At 49.5% G+C, this 24,525-nt stretch overlaps 9 protein-coding genes across 9 annotated transcripts; 5 read left to right on the forward strand and 4 right to left on the reverse strand.

Annotated features, from left to right (window-relative positions):
- Nucleotides 1-1,277: 1,277 nt before the first annotated feature.
- Nucleotides 1,278-4,859, forward strand: FPRO_09163 (putative cytoskeleton assembly control protein SLA2; the record flags this gene model as incomplete). The annotated part of the gene is made up of 5 exons (XM_031232526.1): nucleotides 1,278-1,312; nucleotides 1,369-1,509; nucleotides 1,563-2,050; nucleotides 2,109-4,522; nucleotides 4,773-4,859. 5 exons carry the CDS (start codon nucleotides 1,278-1,280, stop codon nucleotides 4,857-4,859), a joined length of 3,165 nt encoding a protein of 1,054 aa, XP_031082454.1.
- Nucleotides 4,860-7,411: 2,552 nt separating this feature from the next.
- On the reverse strand, nucleotides 7,412-8,174 carry FPRO_09164 (uncharacterized protein; the record flags this gene model as incomplete). Its single annotated transcript, XM_031232527.1, has 3 exons — nucleotides 7,412-7,509; nucleotides 7,562-7,897; nucleotides 7,955-8,174. 3 exons carry the CDS (start codon nucleotides 8,172-8,174, stop codon nucleotides 7,412-7,414), a joined length of 654 nt encoding a protein of 217 aa, XP_031082455.1.
- Nucleotides 8,175-9,761: 1,587 nt separating this feature from the next.
- FPRO_09165 (mating type protein) lies at nucleotides 9,762-10,536 on the forward strand (the record flags this gene model as incomplete). The annotated part of the gene is made up of 3 exons (XM_031232529.1): nucleotides 9,762-9,958; nucleotides 10,015-10,277; nucleotides 10,325-10,536. 3 exons carry the CDS (start codon nucleotides 9,762-9,764, stop codon nucleotides 10,534-10,536), a joined length of 672 nt encoding a protein of 223 aa, XP_031082456.1.
- A 764-nt stretch (nucleotides 10,537-11,300) lies between these two features.
- FPRO_09166 (related to APN2-AP endonuclease, exonuclease III homolog) lies at nucleotides 11,301-13,314 on the reverse strand (the record flags this gene model as incomplete). The annotated part of the gene is made up of 5 exons (XM_031232530.1): nucleotides 11,301-12,886; nucleotides 12,936-13,068; nucleotides 13,125-13,170; nucleotides 13,225-13,237; nucleotides 13,287-13,314. 5 exons carry the CDS (start codon nucleotides 13,312-13,314, stop codon nucleotides 11,301-11,303), a joined length of 1,806 nt encoding a protein of 601 aa, XP_031082457.1.
- Nucleotides 13,315-13,821: 507 nt separating this feature from the next.
- Nucleotides 13,822-14,583, forward strand: FPRO_09167 (uncharacterized protein; the record flags this gene model as incomplete). The annotated part of the gene is made up of 5 exons (XM_031232531.1): nucleotides 13,822-13,966; nucleotides 14,038-14,062; nucleotides 14,185-14,344; nucleotides 14,398-14,405; nucleotides 14,538-14,583. The coding sequence occupies 5 exons, from the start codon at nucleotides 13,822-13,824 to the stop codon at nucleotides 14,581-14,583; spliced, it is 384 nt and encodes a 127-aa protein (XP_031082458.1).
- An 844-nt stretch (nucleotides 14,584-15,427) lies between these two features.
- On the forward strand, nucleotides 15,428-17,886 carry FPRO_09168 (uncharacterized protein; the record flags this gene model as incomplete). The annotated part of the gene is made up of 3 exons (XM_031232532.1): nucleotides 15,428-16,190; nucleotides 16,238-16,331; nucleotides 16,383-17,886. The coding sequence occupies 3 exons, from the start codon at nucleotides 15,428-15,430 to the stop codon at nucleotides 17,884-17,886; spliced, it is 2,361 nt and encodes a 786-aa protein (XP_031082459.1).
- Nucleotides 17,887-18,083: 197 nt separating this feature from the next.
- Nucleotides 18,084-18,922, reverse strand: FPRO_09169 (putative complex I intermediate-associated protein CIA30 precursor, mitochondrial; the record flags this gene model as incomplete). The annotated part of the gene is made up of 2 exons (XM_031232533.1): nucleotides 18,084-18,796; nucleotides 18,844-18,922. The coding sequence occupies 2 exons, from the start codon at nucleotides 18,920-18,922 to the stop codon at nucleotides 18,084-18,086; spliced, it is 792 nt and encodes a 263-aa protein (XP_031082460.1).
- A 486-nt stretch (nucleotides 18,923-19,408) lies between these two features.
- On the forward strand, nucleotides 19,409-20,434 carry FPRO_09170 (uncharacterized protein; the record flags this gene model as incomplete). Its single annotated transcript, XM_031232534.1, has 2 exons — nucleotides 19,409-19,640; nucleotides 19,743-20,434. The coding sequence occupies 2 exons, from the start codon at nucleotides 19,409-19,411 to the stop codon at nucleotides 20,432-20,434; spliced, it is 924 nt and encodes a 307-aa protein (XP_031082461.1).
- A 749-nt stretch (nucleotides 20,435-21,183) lies between these two features.
- Nucleotides 21,184-23,537, reverse strand: FPRO_09171 (uncharacterized protein; the record flags this gene model as incomplete). The annotated part of the gene is made up of 5 exons (XM_031232535.1): nucleotides 21,184-22,232; nucleotides 22,281-22,625; nucleotides 23,188-23,258; nucleotides 23,318-23,422; nucleotides 23,476-23,537. The coding sequence occupies 5 exons, from the start codon at nucleotides 23,535-23,537 to the stop codon at nucleotides 21,184-21,186; spliced, it is 1,632 nt and encodes a 543-aa protein (XP_031082462.1).
- Nucleotides 23,538-24,525: the final 988 nt, after the last annotated feature.

The following is a 24,525-nucleotide window of genomic DNA, read 5'->3' on the forward strand; positions in this document are numbered from 1 at the left end:
ATTTTCGCAATTCGCTTACCCTGTACCTCTACGTGATCTGTTGGGTATATCATTGTCATATTTTTTGAACGTCCAGCCTGACTCGTAGGGCAAATTACTTCGCTCGACATTTCTCTTCAAGCTTTACGTCCAGGCACCAGTCGAGACTTCTGTCAATGAGGCTATCAGAAGTAAATTTCTTCTCGGTTGTGTTTATTTCCAGAAAGTTCAGAATAAACCCATCGGAAGGATGCAGTACAGGTACATATGGGAGGTTATTGAAGAAGCCGATATGCGTTGTTGTTTGATTACCGAGAAAGATTTATTTCGTATGCCGAGGATTATAATGTAATAGAAAACCTTTCGGAGAGCTACATGAACAGAGTAGGCCTTGTAAGTTGCTAGTGTTCCATGAAACTCCAAGCTGGTATGTCCCAAGAAGTATGGGAGATGGATCTTGAAATAATTACAAGTGGGGGCGTCGCTGAAGCATGACTACCTGCATGAACGATCAGAGCTGAATGGTGTTTTCTCAAATTATATGAAAATCATGAAATATTCAAACATAAGGAGTATTTATGGTAAAATTTAGTAAACTCTAGACGATATGCTCATGAATAGTCTAAACTACCTAGGTACGAGGTATCATAAAAAATTAACTCTAAAATTTGCAGGCTTCTTAGACATTCGCGTACAATATTTCTCCAACCGAGCTCTCGAGATACACATCTACATGGAATAAAACAATGCAAAACGGGAATATACACCAAGCTTCCATTGTCAGTTTATGCCACAAAATCGTGTTTTGAGCCTTTCAAAGTGCTCATCTAAGTGGGATACCTAATTTGGCCACCAGTTCAAGGAAGCTCACTCACTGAATCTTCAACAGCCGTGCCCCACACAACGGATGATACGTACCCCGTATGACGCTCCTCTCTTGGCTCTTGCGGCCCAGCCACTGAAGCTACTACGACATCCGTCGAATCGCAGAGACGAGCCACGCCCAAGAGTCGCCCAAGATTTGTCAAGGCTGACGACGACCGCGAATTCTCGATCTACAGTCATATCCTCACAAACCTCAGTCCCTTGATCTCTCTAACCATCCTTTCGTTTCCTACGGTTTATTCTCTGCCTAGTCTCCTAAGCTTGCGCGGCGTCGGCTTGACTGGGAAATTGTCTCGTGATTTCCAGGGGCTACTATAGCATCGCCAAAGACCCGAGCAACTTTCCTTGCGCAAACATCTTTACCCATTATATAATAATAGCGTCGCGGAGCTTGCCCGCCACCAATTGCAAACATGGCTGCTGCTGTGCGCGGCACCGAGCATACCAAGTCAGCGACACCGTCACGTTTCATGACTGCCAAGCTAACCCCATCATCGTGCGCAGAACCGACCAAGAGCTCGCTATTAACATCAAGAAGGCTACGAACGTCGAGGAGATCTCTCCAAAGCGAAAGCATGTCCGAGCATGTATCGTCTATACATGGGACCACCGGTCCTCCGCCGCCTTCTGGTCCGGCATCAAGGTGTACGTCTCATACGTCCTCATCATGACAACTCACGCTGATCGACCATCAACAGCCAACCTATCCTAGCCGACGAAGTCCAGACATTTAAGGCCCTGATCACGATCCACAAGGTGCTCCAAGAAGGCCACCCCAGTGCTCTCAAGGAGGCAATGGCAAACCGCGCATGGATCGATAGCCTGAACCGCGGAATGGGCGGAGGAGGAGAAGGCATGCGCGGTTATGCCCCTCTGATCCGCGAATACGTTTATTACCTACTTGCAAAGCTCTCCTTCCACCACCAGCACCCCGAGTTCAACGGAACATTCGAGTATGAGGAATACCTGAGCTTGAAGGCCATAAACGACCCCAACGAAGGCTACGAGACCATCAGCGATCTGATGGTGCTGCAAGATAAGATCGAGCAGTTCCAAAAGCTGATCTTCTCACACTTTCGAAATGTTGGAAACAACGAGTGCCGAATTGCCGCCCTCGTGCCCCTCGTTCAGGAGAGCTACGGAATTTACAAGTTCATCACCAGCATGCTGCGTGCAATGCATTCAAGTCAGTGATTCACTCCCCCACCCCCTCTTTAGGATCCTTAGGGCTAACATCAACAAAGCAACCGGAGATGACGAGGCCCTTGAACCCCTTCGTGAACGTTACAACGCGCAGCATTATCGCTTAGTTAAGTTCTACTACGAATGCTCAAACCTGCGGTACCTTACCAGTCTCATTACCATCCCCAAGCTTCCTCAAGATCCTCCCAACCTCTTGGCAGAAGATGACGATGCACCTGCGCTACCCGCGCGACCAAAGCAAGAGATTGAGCGAAAGCCATCTCCTCCGCCTGAGCCCAAGAATGACGCCCCTGATGAGATGAATGAATTCTGGAAGAGCGAGTTGGATCGTCAGAACCGAGAGTACGAAGAGCAGCAGCGCATCCTTGAGCAGCAGCAACAACAAGCTCTCATGGCCCAGCAGCAGGCACAGCTTCAGGCTCAGCGTGAATTTGAGCAGCAGCAACAGCAACTGATGGAGCAGCAACAGCGAGAGCAGGAGGCGCTGATGGCGCAACAAGCGCAATGGCAAACTCAGGGACGACTGGCCGAGCTGGAGCGTGAAAACCTGAATGCGCGCGCTCAGTATGAGCGAGATCAACTGATGCTCCAACAATACGACCAGCGAGTCAAGGCTCTCGAGGGTGAGCTGTCGCACATTCAGAACAGTCTCGGCCAGCAAATGAACAGCAAGGATGACCAGATTCGGGCACTTCAGGAGCAGGTCAACACATGGAGGACGAAATATGAGGCACTGGCCAAGCTCTACTCTCAGCTGCGACATGAGCATCTCGACCTGCTTCAGAAGTTCAAGGCCGTTCAACTCAAGGCGGCGAGCGCCCAGGAGGCTATCGATCGACGTGAGAAGCTCGAGCGTGAAATCAAGACCAAGAACCTCGAGTTGGCCGACATGATCCGTGAGCGTGACCGCGCCCTTCACGACAAGGACCGCGCAACCGGCAGCAGTAAGGACGAGGTTGAGAAGCTCAAGCGCGAACTTCGCCTGGCCCAAGACAAGGCCGATAACCTCGAGCGTAGCAAGGGCAACGAGCTTTCGACAATGCTTGCCAAGTACAACCGTGAGATGGCGGATCTCGAGGAGGCACTACGCAACAAGACACGACAGCTGGAGGATGCTCAGATGAACCTCCGCGACGGCAGCTCTGACCTCGAACAGCTCCTTCGTGACAAGGAGGAGGAGCTTGAGGTGTACAAGGCGGGTATGGACCAGACCCTCATCGAGCTCAACGAGCTCAAGATGAACCAGGGTGACACCGACCATGCTTTGGATGGCCAGATCGATGCCCTCATCATGTCCAACCTTGACAAGATCAACGACATTATCGACTCTGTGCTCCAGGCTGGTGTTGCGCGTGTGGATGATGCTCTCTACGAGCTGGATTCCAGCATGCAGGCTGGTAACCAGAATGCGTCTCCCTCTTATGTACTCTCACAGATCGAGAAGGCCTCAGCTAGTGCTATGGAATTTGCTACATCGTTCAACAACTTCATCGCAGATGGACCGAATGCGACACATGCCGACCTTATCAAGGCCATCAACGTCTTCTCTGGTGCCATTGCCGATGTCTGCAGCAACACCAAGGGTCTTACTCGTCTAGCTACAGATGATAAGAAGACCGATTCTCTCATGAACGGAACCCGCCAGCCAGCTATCTCGGCTGTACAGTTCCTCCGGGGTCTTCAGAGCTTCCGACTTGAGGGCATGGATCCCTTGCAGAAGACAGACGTGGTCATCAACAGCAACAACGACGTCCAGATGAACTTGCAGAAGCTCAACAAGCTTGTTGAGTCGTTTGCTCCTGGCTTTGGCAAGCTCGCCAATAAGAAGGGGGACTTGGGTGACCTCGTCGACCAGGAGCTCAGCAAAGCTGCAGATGCAATCGCGGCAGCAGCAGCACGACTGGCCAAGCTCAAGAACAAGCCTCGTGATGGCTACTCAACCTATGAGCTCAAGGTGAACGACTCGATCCTGGATGCGGCGACGGCGATCACCAACGCCATTACGCAACTGATTCAGGCGGCGACAGTGACACAGCAGGAGATCGTACAGGCAGGCCGTGGGTCGACGTCACGAACAGCGTTCTACAAGAAGAACAACCGATGGACTGAGGGACTGATCTCTGCCGCCAAGGCTGTGGCGTCGTCGACTAACACCCTGATCGAGACAGCAGATGGAGTCATCTCTGGGCGCAACAGTCCAGAACAGCTCATCGTGGCCTCGAACGATGTGGCGGCGTCAACGGCCCAGCTTGTGGCTGCCAGCAGAGTTAAGGCAGGGTTCATGTCCAAGAGCCAAGAAAAGCTGGAGCAGGCCAGCAAGGCGGTGGGTGCGGCATGTCGAGCACTGGTGCGCCAGGTGCAGAGCTTGATCAAGGAGCGTAGCCAAGAGGAGGACCAGGTGGACTACTCGAAGCTTGGAGCGCACGAGTTCAAAGTGCGAGAGATGGAACAGCAAGTAAGTTTAGCAGCCTCCCCCGTCATGTGTTTGGCAACCCTTTCCCCTGGCCGTCTCCCTCTCATGCCCCCCTGTCGTGGTGGCATCACACATCACACATCATATCACAACTACCATGACATATCGATACCCCTCACAGGTCCAGTTCATTCCCGGGCCAGTGCGTTCGTAACGGTTACTATATCCGGCAAAGTTTATTTTAGCCCCCTCGTGTAAGATGATGGACTGACAAGCCACCAACAATCAACAGGTCGAGATCCTCCAATTGGAGAATGCCTTGGCGTCGGCTCGACATCGTTTGGGCGAGATGCGGAAGATCTCATACCAAGAAGAGTAAGGGCGCAGATTTGGGCCTGCTGAAGGCATTCGCGGCTTCAGCCTCAATTATCGACACCCGACCAATGATGGCTCAGGAGTGAGACTGCACAACCAAAGGAGGCACACACACGCCAAGCCCAGAGCCCCCCTTTGGATAGTAAGGTATTAGAGTTGATGGGGATGGCTTGCACTTGCGTAGCCTTGGTCGATTTTCGTATGGCACGCGGAGGAGTAGAAAGTCTGGGCATTTGAGCTTGGACGATTAGACTCCCATTTCTTACATTTCACTTCGCGACGCGAGAAAAGACGCGAGATATAGACGGACTACCCGTAACCGTCACCGGTCCGTACAGTGCCGGAGGATTTCCTGAAGAACGACAGTCGTGGTCGTGGTCCCTGTCGATGGAACCATGTTTTAGTCTAGTCTACCTTAGTGTCTTGTCTTGTCTTGCCTTGCCTTGTCTGTTGGGCCAGCGACGCGGATAGTGTTTCTTGTGTTACTAGTTAGAAACAGGCGTAGCTTAGCGAAATATGTTCACTTTCCGAATTCCTGGATCTGTAAGACATGTGTTGAGATTTTGCGTTTCTTGTGCTGCGGGAGCTGAGTGCGGGGAGTCGGACGGTGAAGCGATTGCTTAGGCTCAGACAGACAGACAGGCTGATTGAGAGTCGACTCACTCACTCACTGGCGAAAACGCAGTGGTAGGTATGCACATGCCTGGTGCAAACTGCGTCAACGATGTTACGCAAACAGTTGTATCCTGGTCATGTCTGAGCCCGTCGAGTGTATGTGAAACTGTCGGAAGCCGTCAATCGGATACTGTACTGATGAGCTTGGGTCCTTGATAGCTGAAACATCCTTGGGAGCAAGAAAACACCAGACTTTGATATGGGATGTCAAAACGAACTGAGCAAAATGTAATCCAGACTCATGCAAAGTTATTCCAAGTCTTCTCGTCATTCAGGATAAAGGTCCTCTAAGTTTTGTTTCCTCCCAGAGAACACTGACGGTAACGCTGCCCCTGTCAATTCGTCTGTAGCAAACAGATATCATCAGATGATCAATTGCATTAGAAGGAGCAAGGTCGATTACAAGGGCACCTTGCTTCCAAAAGCAATTCTGCACTGGCTACGCCACCAAATTATAGCAATTGCCCCTTACAGTACATATACTCAGTGAAGCGTTCCTCGAAGCAGAGCTATCTGTACCCTATGCTTCACTGCCGCTACTGACATAAAACAAAACCTAGAGTGGACAGACAGTCTAAGTCCTGGTAGTCTAGCTGGTGATCTTAGCCCGGTTCTTGGTCCCCACGATCGCTGATCGCCAAGAGTTTGTATGTCAGCCAGAAAAACCAGACCAGGGCGACACATCCGATTACCTTTAAACTCCAGTTCTCGCTTCGACCCTCACAAGCAGAGCAGAGCATTCAGTGCTGAGCTCTGATGCCAATTTCCAGGGGTTGTGAATGAAACCATCGCCCTGAGTATCAGTGCATTCATCTCAACGTACCATTCGAGGTCACCGACATACATATCTACAACGCAGTCTGTCGTTTGAGTTGACCTGAGATCAACCTTCAAACGAAACATTGGTTACGCTAGCTTCATCAGGTTGGAGCGATCTTGGCGTTCAACTACGGGCTGAAGGACCCATCAAGAGCTCCCGTGACAAAATTACCCCAACACACCATGGTCACTGTTGCACATCAAACCCAAAGTCGAAGTGATCTATCTCTAATATTGCTGTCACAGGGATTGAGGCTCCTTGATTTTGGAGTAATTATGCTTGGTGTCAGGGCATTATTCATTGTTCAATTGGCAACAAGAGCCAAATTCCTGAACCAAGCCAGACGGATCTGCCATTCTCCCTTCCCTTCTCTTCCTTGTAAGTCGTCCATCAGCCCTACAGCTCGAAGCGGGTATGGCATGGGGGTGTCATGGTTAAAGGACACAGGGTTTAAATTACAGTGTGAGATCACACAGTCTGTAGACCCTGGTACCTCCACGTACGTTCTGGGCAACTGTGGGCCGTGCTAAACATAATTCCGACCTCAGTACTCTGTAGCATGTAGGGAACAAGACTAGTAACTGTGTGTATTGACTTTGCTATGCAGTCCCTGGTAAAGGATCCCCCCAACTGTAACCTCAGTCTTGCGAAAACATTCTCGCCGATCAGGTATCATTTCAAATCATCCCATTTCCATCCCGAAGCTGCCTAGTTGCACCGCAAGCTGGATGAACTTCTGTTTATTTGTCAATAATAATCGGAGTGTCTGAATAGGGAATACTAACACTGCTGCTGTAACGAAACACCATCTAAATGGGAGCTGATCTTTTTATACCCTTAATTATTTCCTAGTCCCATTATCCGCTACAATTGAAGAAGCTTTGATGTTCTCGGTGACAAGACACCATTGTGGAAACTGTGCAGGTTGTCCCGTCGCTAGCTGTGTCATGTTAGAACTTCAAGTTACAGCTCGCGGAGTAGCAAACCTTTAAGTGAGCACAAAGATGTTCAAAGAATCAAGGTTGCCCTCTTGCAAAGTCCTAGGATAGCGATCATAATCTCTATGGGAAAGGTTGCCATTGATGGATGTTCTGGATTTGTCCGTTCTGGCCGACAAATTGCCCAGCATCAAATACCGTGCCGCCGCCATCCTGGAACGCTACTGCACTGTAAGCTATGGGACATATTACGAGAAGAATGGACGAACTTACCAGAAAGATCTCCTGAGGGATCCCCAGACATGTCGACTGGCTGCGTATGCTGAAACGGGTCCATCCCTCCAGAGTCTGGTGCGGCAAGTGCCTGGGCTTGATTGTGAGGCTGCTGTTGGCCCTGGACGTTGTTGATGATGGGTTGATATGGTGCAGGGAGCTGAGGATTGGCTAAGACTGGCGCGCCACCAGCTTGGGCGTCTATGGGACCTGCTGTCCAAGTGTTGTTTGGCTGCTGGTTCATGGGAGCAGGGGTTCCAATCTGCGCACTTGAGATGATAGCAGGTTGCGCCTGTGAACTCTCGTCTTCCCAAAGCACGCCTGGGTTGTAGGCTGCTGAAATTTTGTCTCAGTCTCAAATTCAGAGTTCAGTAAGAGAAACCAAGCGCTTACCTGCCGGGAAGTTGTACATGTGCTGCCAACAAAGGCCCGCGGCAGTCTGAGCATCAAATGCTACATTGACTGTGGTGGTCATAACCTGGGTCCCGTCTTCCAAAACATACGCGATGAGGATTATGTTATCAACGCGAGACAGCATCTGCCATCGACCCCCGGGAACAGGCGCCAGATGATTGAGAGCTTCCCCATTCAAGAGAGCTTGGATGTCTTGCATTGTGGCTCGGACTGGCATGGGCGGACTGTTCAGAGTATGAGACTCCATGCTTACAGCAAGTGAAGAACGGAGAATGTTGAAAAGTAGAATGTTGATATAGTTGCAACGAAGCCCAAAGCCCAGAAGGTCTGGTTTGGGAGATTAATGTTTTGTGGGTAGGTGAAGAGGGAGAGAGGGCCGGTGAAAGCGATGGGGAATGATATGTGGTGGGGGATCTGGAAATTCGCACCCATAAACAACGCCATCAAACAACCAGAGCATGGATCTAGAGGTGGCGTTTACGTTCCGCCGTCAGGGCTTGGCGCTGCCAGTGATAGATAAACACTGCCGACCACTGTCACTCTAATCGTCTGGAATATAAGAAAGTTTTTAGACAACATCAAGAGATTTCTACATCATTATCTGTCTATCTAAGCATAGTATTATTAGTTTTTCCAATCTAGTTTATAAAATAATAAGTAATAGAAATATTAACTAGTTAAATATAATAATATATAAAAATTAATTTATTTTCCTAAATTCTCTATTATTATATATATGTTAAGATTTCTGCACTCAAAGAACAAAAGATTTAATGCCTTAAGCATACTGCATCTTGGAGTGAGGTTACTGATTCTGATAAGCAGAGTCTCAGAGTAAGTTCAAGTTTGCAGCAAAAACCCATCATGGCCTTAGAGGTTGTGTCTCATATTTCAAAGAGAGTTGCCTTTTTGATCATAACACTGCATCTTAGGTCATACCATATCGTTTATTAGACCCCAGAGTCAGTACTGGTGAAGCAGGACTGGAATCTACCAGCTGTCATCATTTACTTAAGTTGATTTTAGGACTGTCGTTAAGCAAGACATAGGGATAGACTTAGTGGTGCATGTCGTAGCAATATCAAAGTAGTTCTCAGCATCTGATCTAATAAATTGCAATTACACCTGGATATATCTTAAGGAAAAAATTCCAGCTAGAAAAAGTCTGGGATGGAACTCTTTAAACAGGACACCGATTATATGTTACCAATGAACTATTAGAGTATAAATATCTTCTCTCATCTCTTAAAAAGCGACTTTTGACAATTCTATAGCTAATTCAAGAAATCAACTCATCATTTCAATGAATCCTCCTCATCCTCCATTAAAAGCATACGAGATTCAGGAGAGTAGTCCAGATCACCCGTCCCCTGGCATGCCAAGTATCACTAGCCCATGGCTGGGCCCTGTGGCTTCGCGCAATGTTAAGCTCAATTGCGAAGCGAAAGCACACGCCCAGTGATTCAGACAAAGAACAGTGCGTGGCAGGTGTCTCTCAGAAAATCTGCAAAAGATACGTACACGGAGCCCCACCAACCTCTGGAATGCCCCACTCTCTTGCGTCAATAGAGAAACAATAAGGCGTTCAGATTAATGTTGCGAAGCGGCGTTTGCAGAGCGCTGCTACAAATGCGCAGCATGGCTTCTTCTCTTCTTTTCTTTTCCCTCCTCCTCACAACACCAAACATTCTGAATTGCATTTCAAGTTCCTGAAGCAGCTCTAAGAAGATTTATCTCATCGCTTCCAACGCCAATAGGATCAGCTTGAACCTCAGCAACAACGATCATGGCCAACTTCGTCTTGATGCCACCCGGCGCTTCCAGCCCCATCGTCTTCACCAGCAAATGGACACTGGAGCATATCGACAGAATCTACCAGTGCATTCATACAGACAGCAAGTCGAGCAAGCTCCTTAAAATCCTCCCTTCTCTCTATAACGAGTTGGATGTCGGTGCCAAAGCCGGGTTTGCTAATCTCTACATGTAAGTTTATTTGTCACAGAACTACTCATCTGAATTTACTGACGACTATCAAACAGGGTTCAACTTGGCATGCCCGTTCTCTATGCTCGCGACACTCAGAACAACTGCTACTACCTCGGAGCTCCTTGTGACTTCTTTGCTAAGGGTGGAATGTTGGTCAACATTCCCGGTGCTCCTGAAGTCATTTTCATTCACCGTCCTGAGAAACCTGCTTTCCCTGCCAAGATCCCACGACCTCCCAATGCCTACATCCTTTACCGTAAGGAGCGTCACCATGCGATCAAGGCTCAACGCCCTGATATCACCAACAATGAAATCTGTAAGTAGTTCATGCCCATTCACAAGACATCACTGACATCGGTTCAGCCCAAGTCCTTGGCCGCCTCTGGAACTCCGAGACCCGTGAGGTTCGCGCACTCTACAAGCAGATGGCGGATCAGAAAAAGGCCGAACACCGCCGACAGTACCCCGACTACCAGTACCGCCCTCGTCGTCCTTCGGAGCGGCGCCGTCGCAACAATGCTTCGTCTGACAGCAGTACAGCGACTACTACTGTCGCACAGCAGATTACCGCCTAAGAGGTTCCTATCGGAACTTCTTCTTTTCGATGAGCGCTGGCCCTCTTCATGATTTTGAGCATGATCCTCGGACGACAAACGTAAGTCGAAGAATATGAAGCTCAACAGCAGTCACTAATTTAGTTTGATATAGGAAGGCTAGAAAAACTGTTTGTCGTTTACCCAATCTCGGTCGCCTGGGGGTTGGGACATAGATGAAGGAAGCGATGTATTTGTGGATTTGACGATACCCATGGATTGCAAGCGGCGCAACCCAGTCGCTTTGCTTCTTATTGCACTAGGTTGAGGACATGTCTCTTCTCTGACGACAGGAAGCATAATGGATAGATAACTAGCACGTTGACAACGTATCACGTTGTTCTGTGATGGACAGAAAATATAAGAGAGACCAAAGACTTAAGTTTATTGTGATTATGATGCTGTTAGTGACATGGCAACTTGGTACTATTGATCGTAACACAGATAAGTTCCCTACTGTACAGCTCTCAACGTAGCGCGCGTAAAAAATCCCAATCAGACTCCTGCACTCCCTGTTCCCTGAACTCCCATCATGAGCCAGTCCAATCACTGCTCCATATGAATGTACTGCAGCGCCACTCCGAGTTTCTCTCCTTCTCCCCCGATGGTCCTAGTGGCCGCGGACAGATGTAGAACATTCGACCTGTAGTGTCATCAAAATTAGCTTCTGGGTTTGACTTTGCATCGGCAAACGACGTTGCAGCCGCGGCGTGGTGTAACGGCAACGCCACCGCATGCACTTTGGATCAGCTGCCGCTGTATAACGTACCACAGTTGACTCCGGGCTTCTTGGTGGTGAAGCTGATGCAGGGTTCGTCGTGTTCACATCTTGGTGCAACCCTCTTACCCAACAGCTTGGACCACGACTCCTTTGCCTCGATCGGGTCAAACACCCTGTCCGAGGATTCGGGATCCTTACCGCGTAGAGGGACTGTTGGTGATGACTTTTCTGTAAGTGTAGCCTGCGGGGTATTCGATAGTCTCTGCGCGCTTACTGGCGCTTTCCCTGATACTGCAGGTTTCTTTGTTGTAGATGGCGTCGAACTTGCTGCTACTAGCTCTGCCTTGCCATCTTGAGCCGCGGGAGCTTTTGGCTTGAAGAATCCCTGTAATGTTCGTTGGCCCTGCGCCGCCTTGCTCTTGGTGTCGTTGGCGCCTGTAAAAGACTTGGTCTTCTTGAATGGTCGACTCGTCGTGTCGGCGGCCGTTCCAGGTCTTTTGGAGCTAGGCTGGGATGCTGAAAGCTTGGTTGAGTTGGTAGTCTCGCCCAGCCTCGGTGTGGAGGAGGCGTTGGTCGGTGACCCTGAAGCTTCCACTGCTTTGTCGAGTGACCCCGAGGCGCTACTATTTCCGTTCTTCAAGGGTTCTGCAGATGTGTCTGTCCTCGTCGACTCTCGTGGAGGGGCGGCTTTCTTGGTGAACATATCGCGGATGCTCTGCCGGCGGTCAAATTCTGGTATCAGCTTCGCGGACAAAGGAAGGTGATCCTTTGGGGTCCAGTCTCGAAGACGCTCGTCCCCGTTGAACATACCCGGGGGGTTCATCATCTCGAGCAACGCACACTCTTTGTCGCCCACTGTCACTTTGTCCGACAAAGTCGCAAAGACTGGGCAATGGTCAGATCCCATCAAGCCCTCCTGAATATTGGAGTAGTTGAACCAGCTCTTGATGCCATCGCTGCACAAGACGTAGTCAATTCGGCTGCCGTTGTTTGCAGGTCGTGTGTTCCGCTTGGTATCCCAACATGTGTTCATCCCCACTCGCTCCGGGTGAAAGCAACGACAGAGGTCCCAGAGAACAGGCTTTTCACGGCCATCATCTCTTTCGCCTAGCACACTTCCCTCAAATATGAGTTCGTTGAAGATGCGCCGCACAGGTGCGTTCATCCAGTCGCTAAGATCAACCCCTTCCTTGCGTAGTGTCTCTGAAACATTGGTTGAGTCAAGCTCGGAGCGGACGACGTTCAAATCACCGGTAAGGATGACCTGCTTGCCTGCGGCGACCAAGTTCCGTATTCTCACTTCCAGTGCTTGGAAGAAGCCAGTGCGAAAGTCATCACGAGTCTCATCTCGGGTTGCAGGGCTGTAAACCCCAAAGAGCACAAAACCTGGAAACTCGAGAATGACACAGCGGCCCTCAGAGTCAAGAGTCGCCTCGTCGATGATGCCCTCAAGTTGATCGGGTCGGGGGTAACCACCAATCTGCTGGTCTTCAGGGAGGTCGCGGTATCTGGTTGTAGACTTGGGAGCTGTCAAGATGCCGGTGACGCCTTCTTCTGCTCGTATAGGCGCGCATTTTGAGTTGCGTGTGTAGATAGCGACGCCAGAATATCCTGAAGATCGTCAGGCGTCGTGGCGAACAAATAAGAGTGAGTGCCGTACCTTTCTTATGCTTCGGTAAGCTGAAGAAGACATCCCAGCCTGGAACGAGAACCATGTCATCTTGAAGGTCCTTTCGCTGGATCTTGGTCTCTTGCATAACAACGATGTCTGCTTCGAGAATCTCAAACATAGCCTGCGCGGTTGTGAGTTGAGGAGGTTAGGTGTAGGTTGTGAGATGAGAGAGCGTACTTGAAAGGTTCTCTTTTCTCTCCAAGGTTGATAACCGAAAGGATTTCTGTGAAGCGGATCATTAGGATGAGTTTAGGGTTTTTCGCTGTGAATTACGAACCGGATGCCATTGACTGCAGATGGTGTTAGTGGAAGAGCCAAGGGAAAGGCGGCGGAACTCACCGTTCCAGGTGGTTATCCGAAACGCCATGATTGCAACTTATGATTTATAGAATTTGCTGTTGAAAATTCTCATAGAGTACAAGAAGCAATTCCCGTGAGCGCCTCACGTCTCATCCCGTGGTACTGACGATGTGGAAACCATGAGCTGAAGGATGAAGGAACTTCGTGATGGGTTTGGAAGACGGGCGAATTGGTAGCTATAGAGGGACAGATCGGGGAGATCGTCGTATATAAGCCTAAAGAGAAGAAATTAGAAGGCCGAGAATTGTTGTGTTCAAGTAATTCCCGTTTAGCCACACTCAGAGCAAGAAGGTCGCGATCCCTACAATGACGCAGAGCCCCACCGCGTGGTGTTGAGCCTTCGAGGTCGCGCCCCCAGCACGAGATCACGTGCGCTCTGTCATCGGCCGGGGGGAAATTGGTACCTTACAATTGAGGCAATTTTCATTGGCGGTTCTAACCGAAGAATGACCTGATCACAATCTTGCCTTAGACTCACCAACCGTCAAAGCGAACAACAACGTCGTCGTCCACAATGTCCGCTGTACGATTCACCCGCGCTGCCACGCGCGCCACTGCGCAGCTCCGCGCTCCCCTCCAGCGCCGATTTGCCAGCACCGTCGAGAACGAGTTCATCAAGGAGCGTCAGCACATCAAGGAGCACGCTGCCGGTACCACTGGTGAGTCGACATCCGGCGACGCAGAATTGGGTCAATTGGAAGCTTTGGATGTGGTTGCTGACGATGGACAGAGCTGTGGAAGAAGATCTCCCTCTAGTACGTCCGAATCCGAACCCTTGAGCGAATTACGAATCTGTCTTCGAACCCGGAGCATCGGAAGTTGAAGTTGACGAGGTCGTGATGTTGCGTTGGGATAGCAATGGCTAACAAGATCGAAGTGGTGTCGCCCCCTGCCTCATCGCCGCCGGTGCCAACGCCTACTGGCTCTGGAACGAGCATTGGGAGCACTGGAACCACATGCCTCCTCTGGAGGAGCGCACCGAGTACCCTTACCAGAACATCCGCACCAAGAACTACCAGTGGGGCAACGGTGACAAGGTGAGTTTGGAATGGATATTTTGGTTCAATGGCACTGTACTGACATTTCACAGACTCTCTTGTAAGTTGTGACATCATTCCGGACAATAGCTTCAAAAGAGCTTCAAGAAGCTCGGATGCCAGCTCTCACGCCATTGAGCTCCGAGCTATCATGCTCCATGACGTTTGTGAATACCATACTAACCATGCACAGCTGGAACGATGAGGTCAACTACCACAACAAGGACAAGGCTTCCTAAGTATGATCTGTTGACAGCTCATGCCTTGGACAATTGCTGGACTACTCCTTCATGGACTACTCCCTCTGGAGATACCTTGTACATGTTCCCTAGACTCGAATTGACCGATTGTTGAAATCTGAACCAACGTTCCTACGCATGCTAAGTGACATGAAAACGGATGTGCCATCAAGTTTCTAGTATTCTCATCTAAAACGCCTGCGAGTCTTGTCGTAATAGCCACTCATATTAGGTCGTGCACCCCCAAGTCCAAACCGAATTTACTCTATTCTTTTCTAAGCACGTTCTAAGTACCTTATTGTCTTGACATCATCTAAGCCCATTCTTTGGACCCAGGCCGCAGGCCTACTGAAGCCAAGAACTTAAATCCAGCGGAACGCAGTATCGACTAAATAACGCATCAGGGTTGGACTAGTATGATTAGAATCCTTTTTATTCAGCGTATTCCGACTCTTCTGCTTTGGAGGTCGTGATACATGCCCACCAATTGAGATTGTGTCATCCCACTTAAAGTCACCTTGACAAGGATACTCCGAAGATGCCCCGGCCAAACAACAAACGCCAGTAACGAAACACTCTACGTACAACCAAATGCGCCAACCGAAAGGCAACTATTGAAAGTCTCATCGAATGGGAGTTGCTGACTCAGATGGGAAGATCAGAATACCACTAAGGTAGCTAGATTTTATCTGAGCAGGAGTGATCTGATCTGTTAACAATTCGACAGGCGCGTCTTGGTGCCGACTTGAAGGGCGCTTTCTTGACCCCTTCTCACTCTATGACTGTTTGCATCTTCATCATTTACCATCACTCGCTATAACAGTGTGATTGGTTCCGCCTCAAAATGGCTCGCTATCTCAACCCGGCCAAGATTGGTCTTCTCGTTCTCATAGAGCTCTACGTTGAAGGAGCTGTACCAAGTGATGCTATCCTTCCAGTGCTCTCCTTTGTCACCTCTCATCTCATGGATCACTGTTCTCCAAAAACATCCACAGATCAGTCCGAAAGATGGAGCAAGGCAGAGAAAACCGTTAGCCTCGTCATAAGCATCAAAGAGTTTGAGAAGCTTCTTGGGAGCTATCCCTTTCTCATGGGCATGCCTGGACGGAGGTTATGGGATCAGTTCTTGGGCAAACTATGGGATATCAACTCATTGGATGCACTGCACAACTTCTTCGACAACCTATCCGGCTTGCTGGCCAAAACCAAGGAGGAACGCAAGAGACTGGCTGAGTTGGGCCGGCCGGTGGAAGAGGAAGAAGGCATCAAGCTCTCGGCGAACTCTCCATTTGGGGCTTTTGTGCGCAGATCGCGACTTGAGTATCAGCGACTACGCTTCCACGACTGTACAGAGCTCTGGAAACAATTTGTGCGATATCGACAACCAACAGCCCCGTATCTCAAGCGCAAGATCCCCGGCTTCGGACGGCTGAGCTTCGACAATGTTCTATTGGTGGGCGAGCAGGAAGATTGGGACCTCAAGAGTGTCATGGACTTGGCCTCTGTGGCGTACGGTGATATGCTCACAGGAGATCAAAGTGGATCGCTCCCTGTGAGCACAGATGATATCGAGAGTCTCCTGGAGTTCCAAATCGAGCAGATGCAGAGTCAGTCATTCTCAAACTCATATGATCTTGCGTGCTGACACAGTTAGAATTTGGAAACAGGATACCCCTCGAAATCCGTCATCAATTTCATGATCTACTTAACGACAGCTATCTCATTCCCAGTCTCACACACTATCTCAGGTACGCTATCTCTCATTAACACCCATGAATCTTTCGGCTAACGCGGGGCAGATTTCTCGATGCATGGAGAGCTGGAGACTATCCCACTGCATTCGACTATTTGCACCGTTACTTTGACTACACCATGCAGAATAGAGACCGCCTGTTCTACCAATACGCGTTGATGAACTTGGCTGTTTTGCAAGCCGACTTTGGTTGTTACAAAGAAGCTGTAGCAGCCATGCTTGAAACCGTGTCGACAGCGCGAGAGAACCGAGACATGACTTGCCTCAACTTTGCCTTGAACTGGCTCTTCCATTTCGGTCGTGCCCATCCCGATCTCGTCCAGAATTTGGAATCGAGTAGCCTGCTCGGTACTGGCAAAGAAAGCTTGGCCTTTCTCCGTGTTAAGGCCAGAGAGACAGGCATGTTCACGCTTTGGAGCTCAGTCCTCCTCAGCGAAGCAAAACTCGGGCTGCTGAATGGCGACAGTGTGGCCACGGCTTTTGAGTCGATTGTGCGAAGCTCTCACATCATCGTAGAGAGGAACATGAACAACATGTTTGGGTCATACCTTTCACTCACATCAGCTCTATGGGACAGGCTTGGGCTCTCGACCCTATCGTCAGCAACCTGTGAGGTCTTCCTGAAATGCCACGCTCGTAATGCCATCTTCGATGATGAACTGAAGTTGACTTGTCGACTCGCTTTATTACTTGCTTCAAAGGGAAAATATGACGATGCAATGACTAAACTGGAAAACCTGGAGGATAATTCACTGAGATCCTGGAAGCCCAGTCAGTACTGGCACAAGTATCGAGGTGTAATCAAGCTGAAAAGAGACTTACATCACAACAATCTTGAAGGAGCTGAACGGCTTCTATCTCAGATCCTCCAATCGAAGAAGGATGACCTAGAACCTGATATGGCGTTCTTGGTGGACACCCTCCACATTGACTATCTCACTCGTCGTGGAGATCTTCAAGCAGCCTTTGCAAAAGTCGACAGCATGATGTCGCAGTTAGAGAACGAGAAGAAGGATGTGGTACTCAAGGTCAAACTCTTGCTCCTCAAAGCCTCTCTTCTTGATAAATGTGGCCGGCCGCAGAGAGGGTTCACGACAGCAATGCGGGCAGCGAGCATATCGTGGGGAGCTCGTCTGATACCCTGCCTCTGGCAAGCAATTGGTTGCGTGTCGAATATTCTGGTCTCTTTGAAGGAGTTTGAAGCAGCCTCTCAGCTTCTGCTGGCTATCATACCCCGTTCCCTGGAGTGTGAGACTGAGAGTCTGACAGCCCAGCTCTACAGCTACCTCGCCGATGCCAACATGGGACTTGCTGGTAAATGCGAACCCAAGTCAGCCAAACGATCAGATCACATGACGAAAGCTCTCGCAGCGGTACAAAAGTCTTTTGATCATTACTCAAGTGTCGAAGACATCAACATGCAATGCCAAATGATGGCAAAAAAGGCGATGATCATGAAGCTGACTGGGGATATGGTTCTGGCTGCGGATTACGCTGCAGCGTACGTGTCACTACGGAAGACTGCTGAATCACTCAGTCTTGACGGGTAGGCATTGGTAATGGCAAATATGAATCAATGGCATGGCTAGAGACGAGATATGGGAGTTCATTATACCATTTATTTAGACAGAGACGGGTAATATTTCAATCAGTCCTAGAGTGGATTTTTATCCAAGAACATGAAACTTTACGAATACACATGCAATAATGCTGTATGCCCCATAGGGCACTAATAATGTTTGTTTGTCTACCACCGTACTTTTTCGCCCTTCTTGTTTCTTAGCTGGCCTCTCTCTGCCACAGTCTCAGCCTTGGGTTCTTCTGTCACATCTACCTCACTGGGATCATTGGTGGCCCACGCTCTCTCGATACACAGCTCAAATGGACCATCAACACGATCTGTGAGTCCAATACCCACGGTCAAGACCTTCTGTCGAAGCATCTCAGTCTGAGGTTCCACCACAAAGCCGTGATTCGTCCTGACGAAGTCGTTCCATTTTATGAGCACTGTTTCCCATTGCCCTGGGCGCTTAGGGAATAATCGATGCTGATGTAAATCTGATGGTTCGACACTCTCGGTTTGTAAGTTGACAAAGTAACTGCGGCCATCTGACTTGACACGCAGGGCGAGGTAGATGTACGGATCAATATCCCACATGGAACGGCCGAAGGCGGTTGGCCTTTGATCCGGGGACCGGAAGCCGGCAAAGCCAGTTCGCTGGATATTGGGGCGGTCGGAGGGGAGGCGAGTAGAGATGTTGCCATGAAAACGGGCATAGGCGGAGGGTATCTTGGGGTCGTTGTTGGCGTCGGTGGACTTATGGAAGTCAAAGTTGCTTTCTGAGAAACCGCCAATGGTCTTGTCAGTCATGACGATGCAGTCGCGGACACTATCAGGGGTGTTGAACTCGTAAAGAGGCTTGGGTTGTGTAGCGCCTTTGATGGCCTCGAAGCTCACAGCTGCGACATTTAGCTTCAGAACATTACGAAGCTTGTGAGAAGTCTACCTATTTGTGTGCGCCGCCTGAGCTCATCCATACTACGGCCGAAGAAGCCTCTGGAGAGGAGTGTTTGTGTGGGCCTCATGATGGGTAATTTTGGTGTTTAGGTATGATATCGAGTTTGAAGCTGTCGCAAGTTGTCTACTGGAGCCCAATTGGCTCACCGAGAGTCCGATAACATGAGATATAATAACAGCAACGGTTGAGGGACTAAAATTGGTCCTCTGGTCGAGTTTCAGGCCTTGGAGCAGTGATGTCGCTGTAAAGTTGCGGTTCTGCAACTGGGGACGTTGATAATTTACACATGTCTAGCATGTGCCAATTGATCCAATTCAAACTTGGAGATCCCCCACATTTTCACCACCGGCATCGGTCAGCGGGGCATATTTGATCCGCCATCAGCCCAGAACCCCAAGAAATTCTTCAATGGTAGAAGACGTTGTCTAGTTTGCCGAAGCCAGCTCGAGCTCGATAATGACCCTGCGCCGCGGGTAACCACCGGGTGTCCTTATAAACGATTCCCACGTCTCGATTCTCTTGGTTCAGCAAATCCGTAACAGAAGGTTCGCAAATGTTTTCCTCGGCAAAGGCGCTACGCCCGGCCGCTCTGCGCCAGAGCGTTCTCGGAGCGGCGAAGGTCCAATGTCGATACAACTCGATGCCCTCAAAGGGAAAGATCCTGCGAGAGATGCAGAAGGCGGCTTACAAGGATACCAAGAAGACGGATACTCAATCGATGTCGGCGATCCAGAAGAAGGCCAACGATGAGTACTTCAAGGGTGGCGGTGGCCCTCTATTTCCTGGTGAGTTACCGTGAGGATTATTAGGACCGGAGACTTGTCAATGCGCCAATTGAGGCTGTAGATAAGTAATTTGGATCATGAGAGAAGACTAACAGCGCAAAGGCACATTTGTCTCTCTCCCATTCTCACGATACCCCTCCGGCGCCAACAACCTATTCAACTACTCATGGTACCGACTGCGACAATTTGGATTCGAATACTTCTCTCTCCTCCAAATGAAGCTCAAGTCTATGCCCGACTGGACAACACGGCCCAAGTGGAAGATCGCCCGAAGCAAGATTGCGCCTACAGCGAAGAACATGTACATAGAGATGCTCGGGGCTTTTGCTGCCGGTGACAAGGCTGCTGTCAACGAGTTATGTCTGGGCCAGTTCGGAAAGAAGCTCATGGCCGCTATCGATCGTCGAAACCCCGCTGAGCGTGTCACATTTGAGTTGGTCAAGCTCAATTCGACATGGGCGTACCCTCGTGTAATGGCACACCAGGTCCACAACGTGAATCCTCACGACAAGGAGCACAGCACAGAGCAGGCCGTTGTTGCGATTGCCTCCACACAAAAGGTCGCGAAATACAAGAAGGCCACCGGCGAGCTCATCCCCGGAAGCACAAAGGTGCAGGACAAGATCGAATACGTGGTGGTCTCACGACAGGTCAGCGAGAAGACATTTCAAGCTGGCCAATGGCGCATATGGGGAACCATTTCTCCAACAACTCTAGAGGCATTCCAGGAGGAGCAGGATTGGATCACCAGGGAACAGGCCAAGCGAGCTGGATGGGAAGGGCCTCTGAAATGAAAATAAAAAGGTACAAAGTTGTATAAATACGCTGGAATGCTCATGATGTTAGTGAGCAGAGGAGGAGGAGGAGGAGGAGGAGGAGGAGGGAACATGTAAAATGAGAGTGTATATTATATGATGAGCATGTTTTGTACTATATTCTAGAATATCTTTGCATTGCGACTGGCGAACGGACGGTATAAGTACTTCTCCAATTCAGACCAGACATCAATTTCCGGTATGTGTGATGGTGCAAGTGAGAGCATGTTTGGAAATTCAGATACAAAATGTGATATTGAAGACAGTTTCATCGAGAGCCATACGAGAGCAGATTGATTGATTTGATGTTATGTCGTGGTATTTCTACTAGATTATATTACTGGGGAGGCCGCTATAGTAGGCTGTGGCTGTGGTATTCCTGGCATCTTGTTATATACACTGAGTGCTCTCACTAGGGGAGGGAGCGGCCTGTCCTGGTTCTGTTTTTATCAGGACAAAATAAATGATTAACCTGGCAGGCATAGTAATTCTCATGCTATGCAAGTTCTGAGCTAGTGCTGCAGGTCTGTAAAAAAGTTGCAGCATGGGAACTACCGAGCTGAACAATTAGGTTTAGGCTGAAATACTGGTGTAAATCCTCTTGATTAACCTATCGATTACTTTTCGCCAAACCAACCAACCGCGAAACCAATCTTATACCAAACCCCCAATTGATTGTCAAACTTGTTTGACAGAACAGAATCCAAAGGCATCTGCTTAGTGTCCCCTTAAAAGAACTTGCCAGGGGTCGAAGAAACGAGGTTCTCAGTGGGAACATCCTCCTCAGTGCTTGAAGGACGAAGGTCCACGGGGCGATCAAGAGCATCAAAACGATATCCTCGAATCTTAGCAGACATGTACTGGTAAGAAAGACGGAGGGCAAGAGCACCACAGCCCCAGAGAATACTTCCAACAGGGGCAGCAACAAAAGCGCCAAAGGCACTCCAGTCATTGCCATAGAGACCCTTCTGCACAAGGAGAAGCTCACCGGCCTCCTGGGCGTTACCGTAGTAGACGCATCCAAAGATGAAGACGGTGAGGATACCACCAAGACCACCGACAACAACCTCAAAGCCACGCCACCAGTAGAACTTATCAACAAGACCAATCACCAAGACGGGAATTGTAGCGGCGGAGATGAGATCGGTGATGAGCCAGATCTGAAGAACGGAGGGGGCCTTGAGAGCAATGACGATGACCGGGATGATGATGACGACGACAAAGGCACGGATGTACCAGATGTTGAGCTTGTTGCGGAAGAGATCGTTAGAGCCGGAGGAGACCATAGCAGACTGGAGACTGTCAAAGGCAGCTGTGCTCATGGTGACGACCATGACGAGCACAATGCCAACAACCCAGCTCGGAAGGGTCTCGAGGAGCACGAAGAAGGCCACTGATCCAGAACCAGCAGCGTCCTCGAGAGATAAAGCTCCGGACCAAACGGCGATCAGACCAGTGGAACCAACGAGAGTGAGGATACACAGAATGACGATCGTGGCGATGGTAGTACCGATTCGAAGATCCTTGTCAGTCTTGGAGGCGAAAGTTCGGAGCCAGAAGGAAGAGAGGAAGAAGTCGTTGGTCAAGACAGCAACAGGTAGGATGTACAGAAGCTGCCAGCCGAGGAGGTTGGACTTGGTGAGACCAGACTCTTCGATGAGAGGTCGCTGAATCTCAGTCTTTGCGCCAATGGTGATGGCGGCGATAATGACGAGACCGATGACCATGGTACCTTGGGCAACATCGGTGATGAACGAGATTCTGAAACCTCCGAGGGCTGTAGATTGTTAGATAAGACATAGGGCCGCAACACAGAGAAACTCACAGGTATAGATGGTTGTGACAGCGCACTGAACGATCATGACCGGAAGAGGTTTGAGGCCAGTCATGGCATTAACGACCTGTCCGATAGCCGACAGCTCACCAACCATGTACAGGAACAAGGTCACAAGAGACATGAAGCTCAGGTACAGCATAGTAATGACACCATATCGCTGGCGAGTCCACTCAGTGAGGACAAACCCCTCAGGGCATCGTCGTCGGATGATAGGGCCGAGGTATCCAAAGATGAGCATGGGCAGCGACGACGCAAGAGCGTAGACAATCATACCCTGGACACCAGAAATAGTGGCCAACTCAGGGTACGAGAAGAGAATACCGGATCCGAGAGCTACAAGAGTCAGTTGTCATTCCAACGTTATTAGGGGGGCAGGGGATAGATTGGAGCGGCAACACTTTTCCCACGCAAGCATTAACTTGATCGAGTATTTACGGTACAATCTCAGCTTCGTCGTCGCACGCCAGGATCTCCCCAGAAGAACAGACATGTCTGCCGTCGCAAACATGCTCCGAGGTTGGATCCAGACGATACGTCAACTCAGCGCCCGTAGTGAGCCGCATCCTCTCCCCCCAGCCTCCCGAGATTGCCTCTCTGGAGCAGGTAGTTCGAGTTACCCAGCTCAGTCGGGAGTGACCTCGACTGAGCCGGATGGGGTTAGTAGCAACAGAGTCTGAGAGCATCTCAGGAGGGGTAGGGGGGAGAGAAGGAAGATCTTCTTTCAATGTACGAACCTGCTCGTTCATCTTATGACTGGCATATACTCGACCGAGAAGTTTCAGGCTGGAGTCTCTGTGCGAGGTCTCACAGGCTGTATTCTTCGTTTTTGCTGACATGTTGCAGTTTGCCACCGCTCCGGAGTTGTTGTAGCAAGAGCTCTTTTGGCTCTACTCACCGGAGGCGATGAAGTTGAGGGCCAAAGGGAAGGCTGTTCCTGTGGTTAGCCTTTGTTCCGTGTTGTTTGAGCTGTAGATTGAGATGTTTGTGAGTAGAGGAGCAGAGTTGTCTCGTCGCTTCTCACAAACACTTCGTGACTGGGGATTTTCTGACCCGTCTGAGTTCCGTTTCCTGAAAGGAAATCGGCCTTTGACTGATGTCTCATCTTCCAAGCAATGCCAGTTCCCATGAGTCTGTTCTGCTGATTAGCTTCAATACGAAAATGTAAGCGAGATCGGAGACAAACAGGAACAGGGCATAAGTGACATAGATGACGGCATTGGACGCCGTGTTCGAGGGAAAGCCCATTGTGAGTTAATTCCAAGTTGACGATTCTTGTTGATGAGATGCGTTTGTTTCTTCCTTTAGCTGAGAATTGACGTGATGTAAGTGAAGACGAAGGAAGAGAGAGAGAGAGCGAGAAAAATTGCAAATAAGTCAATTGAAAAAAAAAAGTCTCTCCTGGTTTGGTCTGGTCTCGTCTGATCTGGGATGATTAGTTAGCGTAGGAATAGAACCTCCCTCTACACCCGATTTAGTAACGTTCTATCTCCAAATTGACTGCATAGAGGAAATCTGGGCCATCAAATGCTTGTCGCTTTTACTACGGAGAGTGGGGGTCACTGTAGCATCCTTGGGCCACTGTAAACCGCATGATCACGGCCCACGATGGATGATCGGCCGACGCTGAATCTACCTGAGGGACCTGGAGGAGGAAAGAAAACTAGGGACCTTGATCCTAAATGGCAGAAACATTTAGGCAACTTGGTATAGATCTAACTTAAGTTTAGGATGTATTTGCTGAGTTTATTTTGACAACACCTGTCAAGGCCGAGGGACATCATATCATATCATATCATGCCTGTCATTGAATGTGGCAACTTTCGGCCCTTTTTGTCAGTCTCAGTCATATCGTCACATCATCACTCACTCATTCACTCAGTAATTCACAATTGCGTGCAAGGAGGGACAAGATTTTGGTGGGACAAAGTCCCATTGGTGAGATTGCTCCCTTATTCTCTTTTTTTGTGCTTTTCTAGGGGGTTGACAATATACGTCAAGAACAGTAAAGGAAAGAAAGGAAAGGAAAGGAAAGGAAAGGAAACCGTGAAGTAAACAAATCCGCACATAGACGAGAAAACCGCAGAGACACCTCGTCTCTCGTATCTGACCGTGGTTCCGAAAGCAATCCAGTCTCATCCAACCCTGCCGTGTCGAAGATCTGTTCTGTCTAAGGGCATCCAAGCCGATATGATTGGTGTGATGTCTCTTGTAAATCCTGTCGTCTGTCTTTGTG

This window comes from Fusarium proliferatum (genome assembly GCF_900067095.1).
Source record: "Fusarium proliferatum ET1 genome assembly, contig: FPRO_scaffold006, whole genome shotgun sequence".
Taxonomy (NCBI): Eukaryota; Fungi; Ascomycota; class Sordariomycetes; order Hypocreales; family Nectriaceae; genus Fusarium; species Fusarium proliferatum.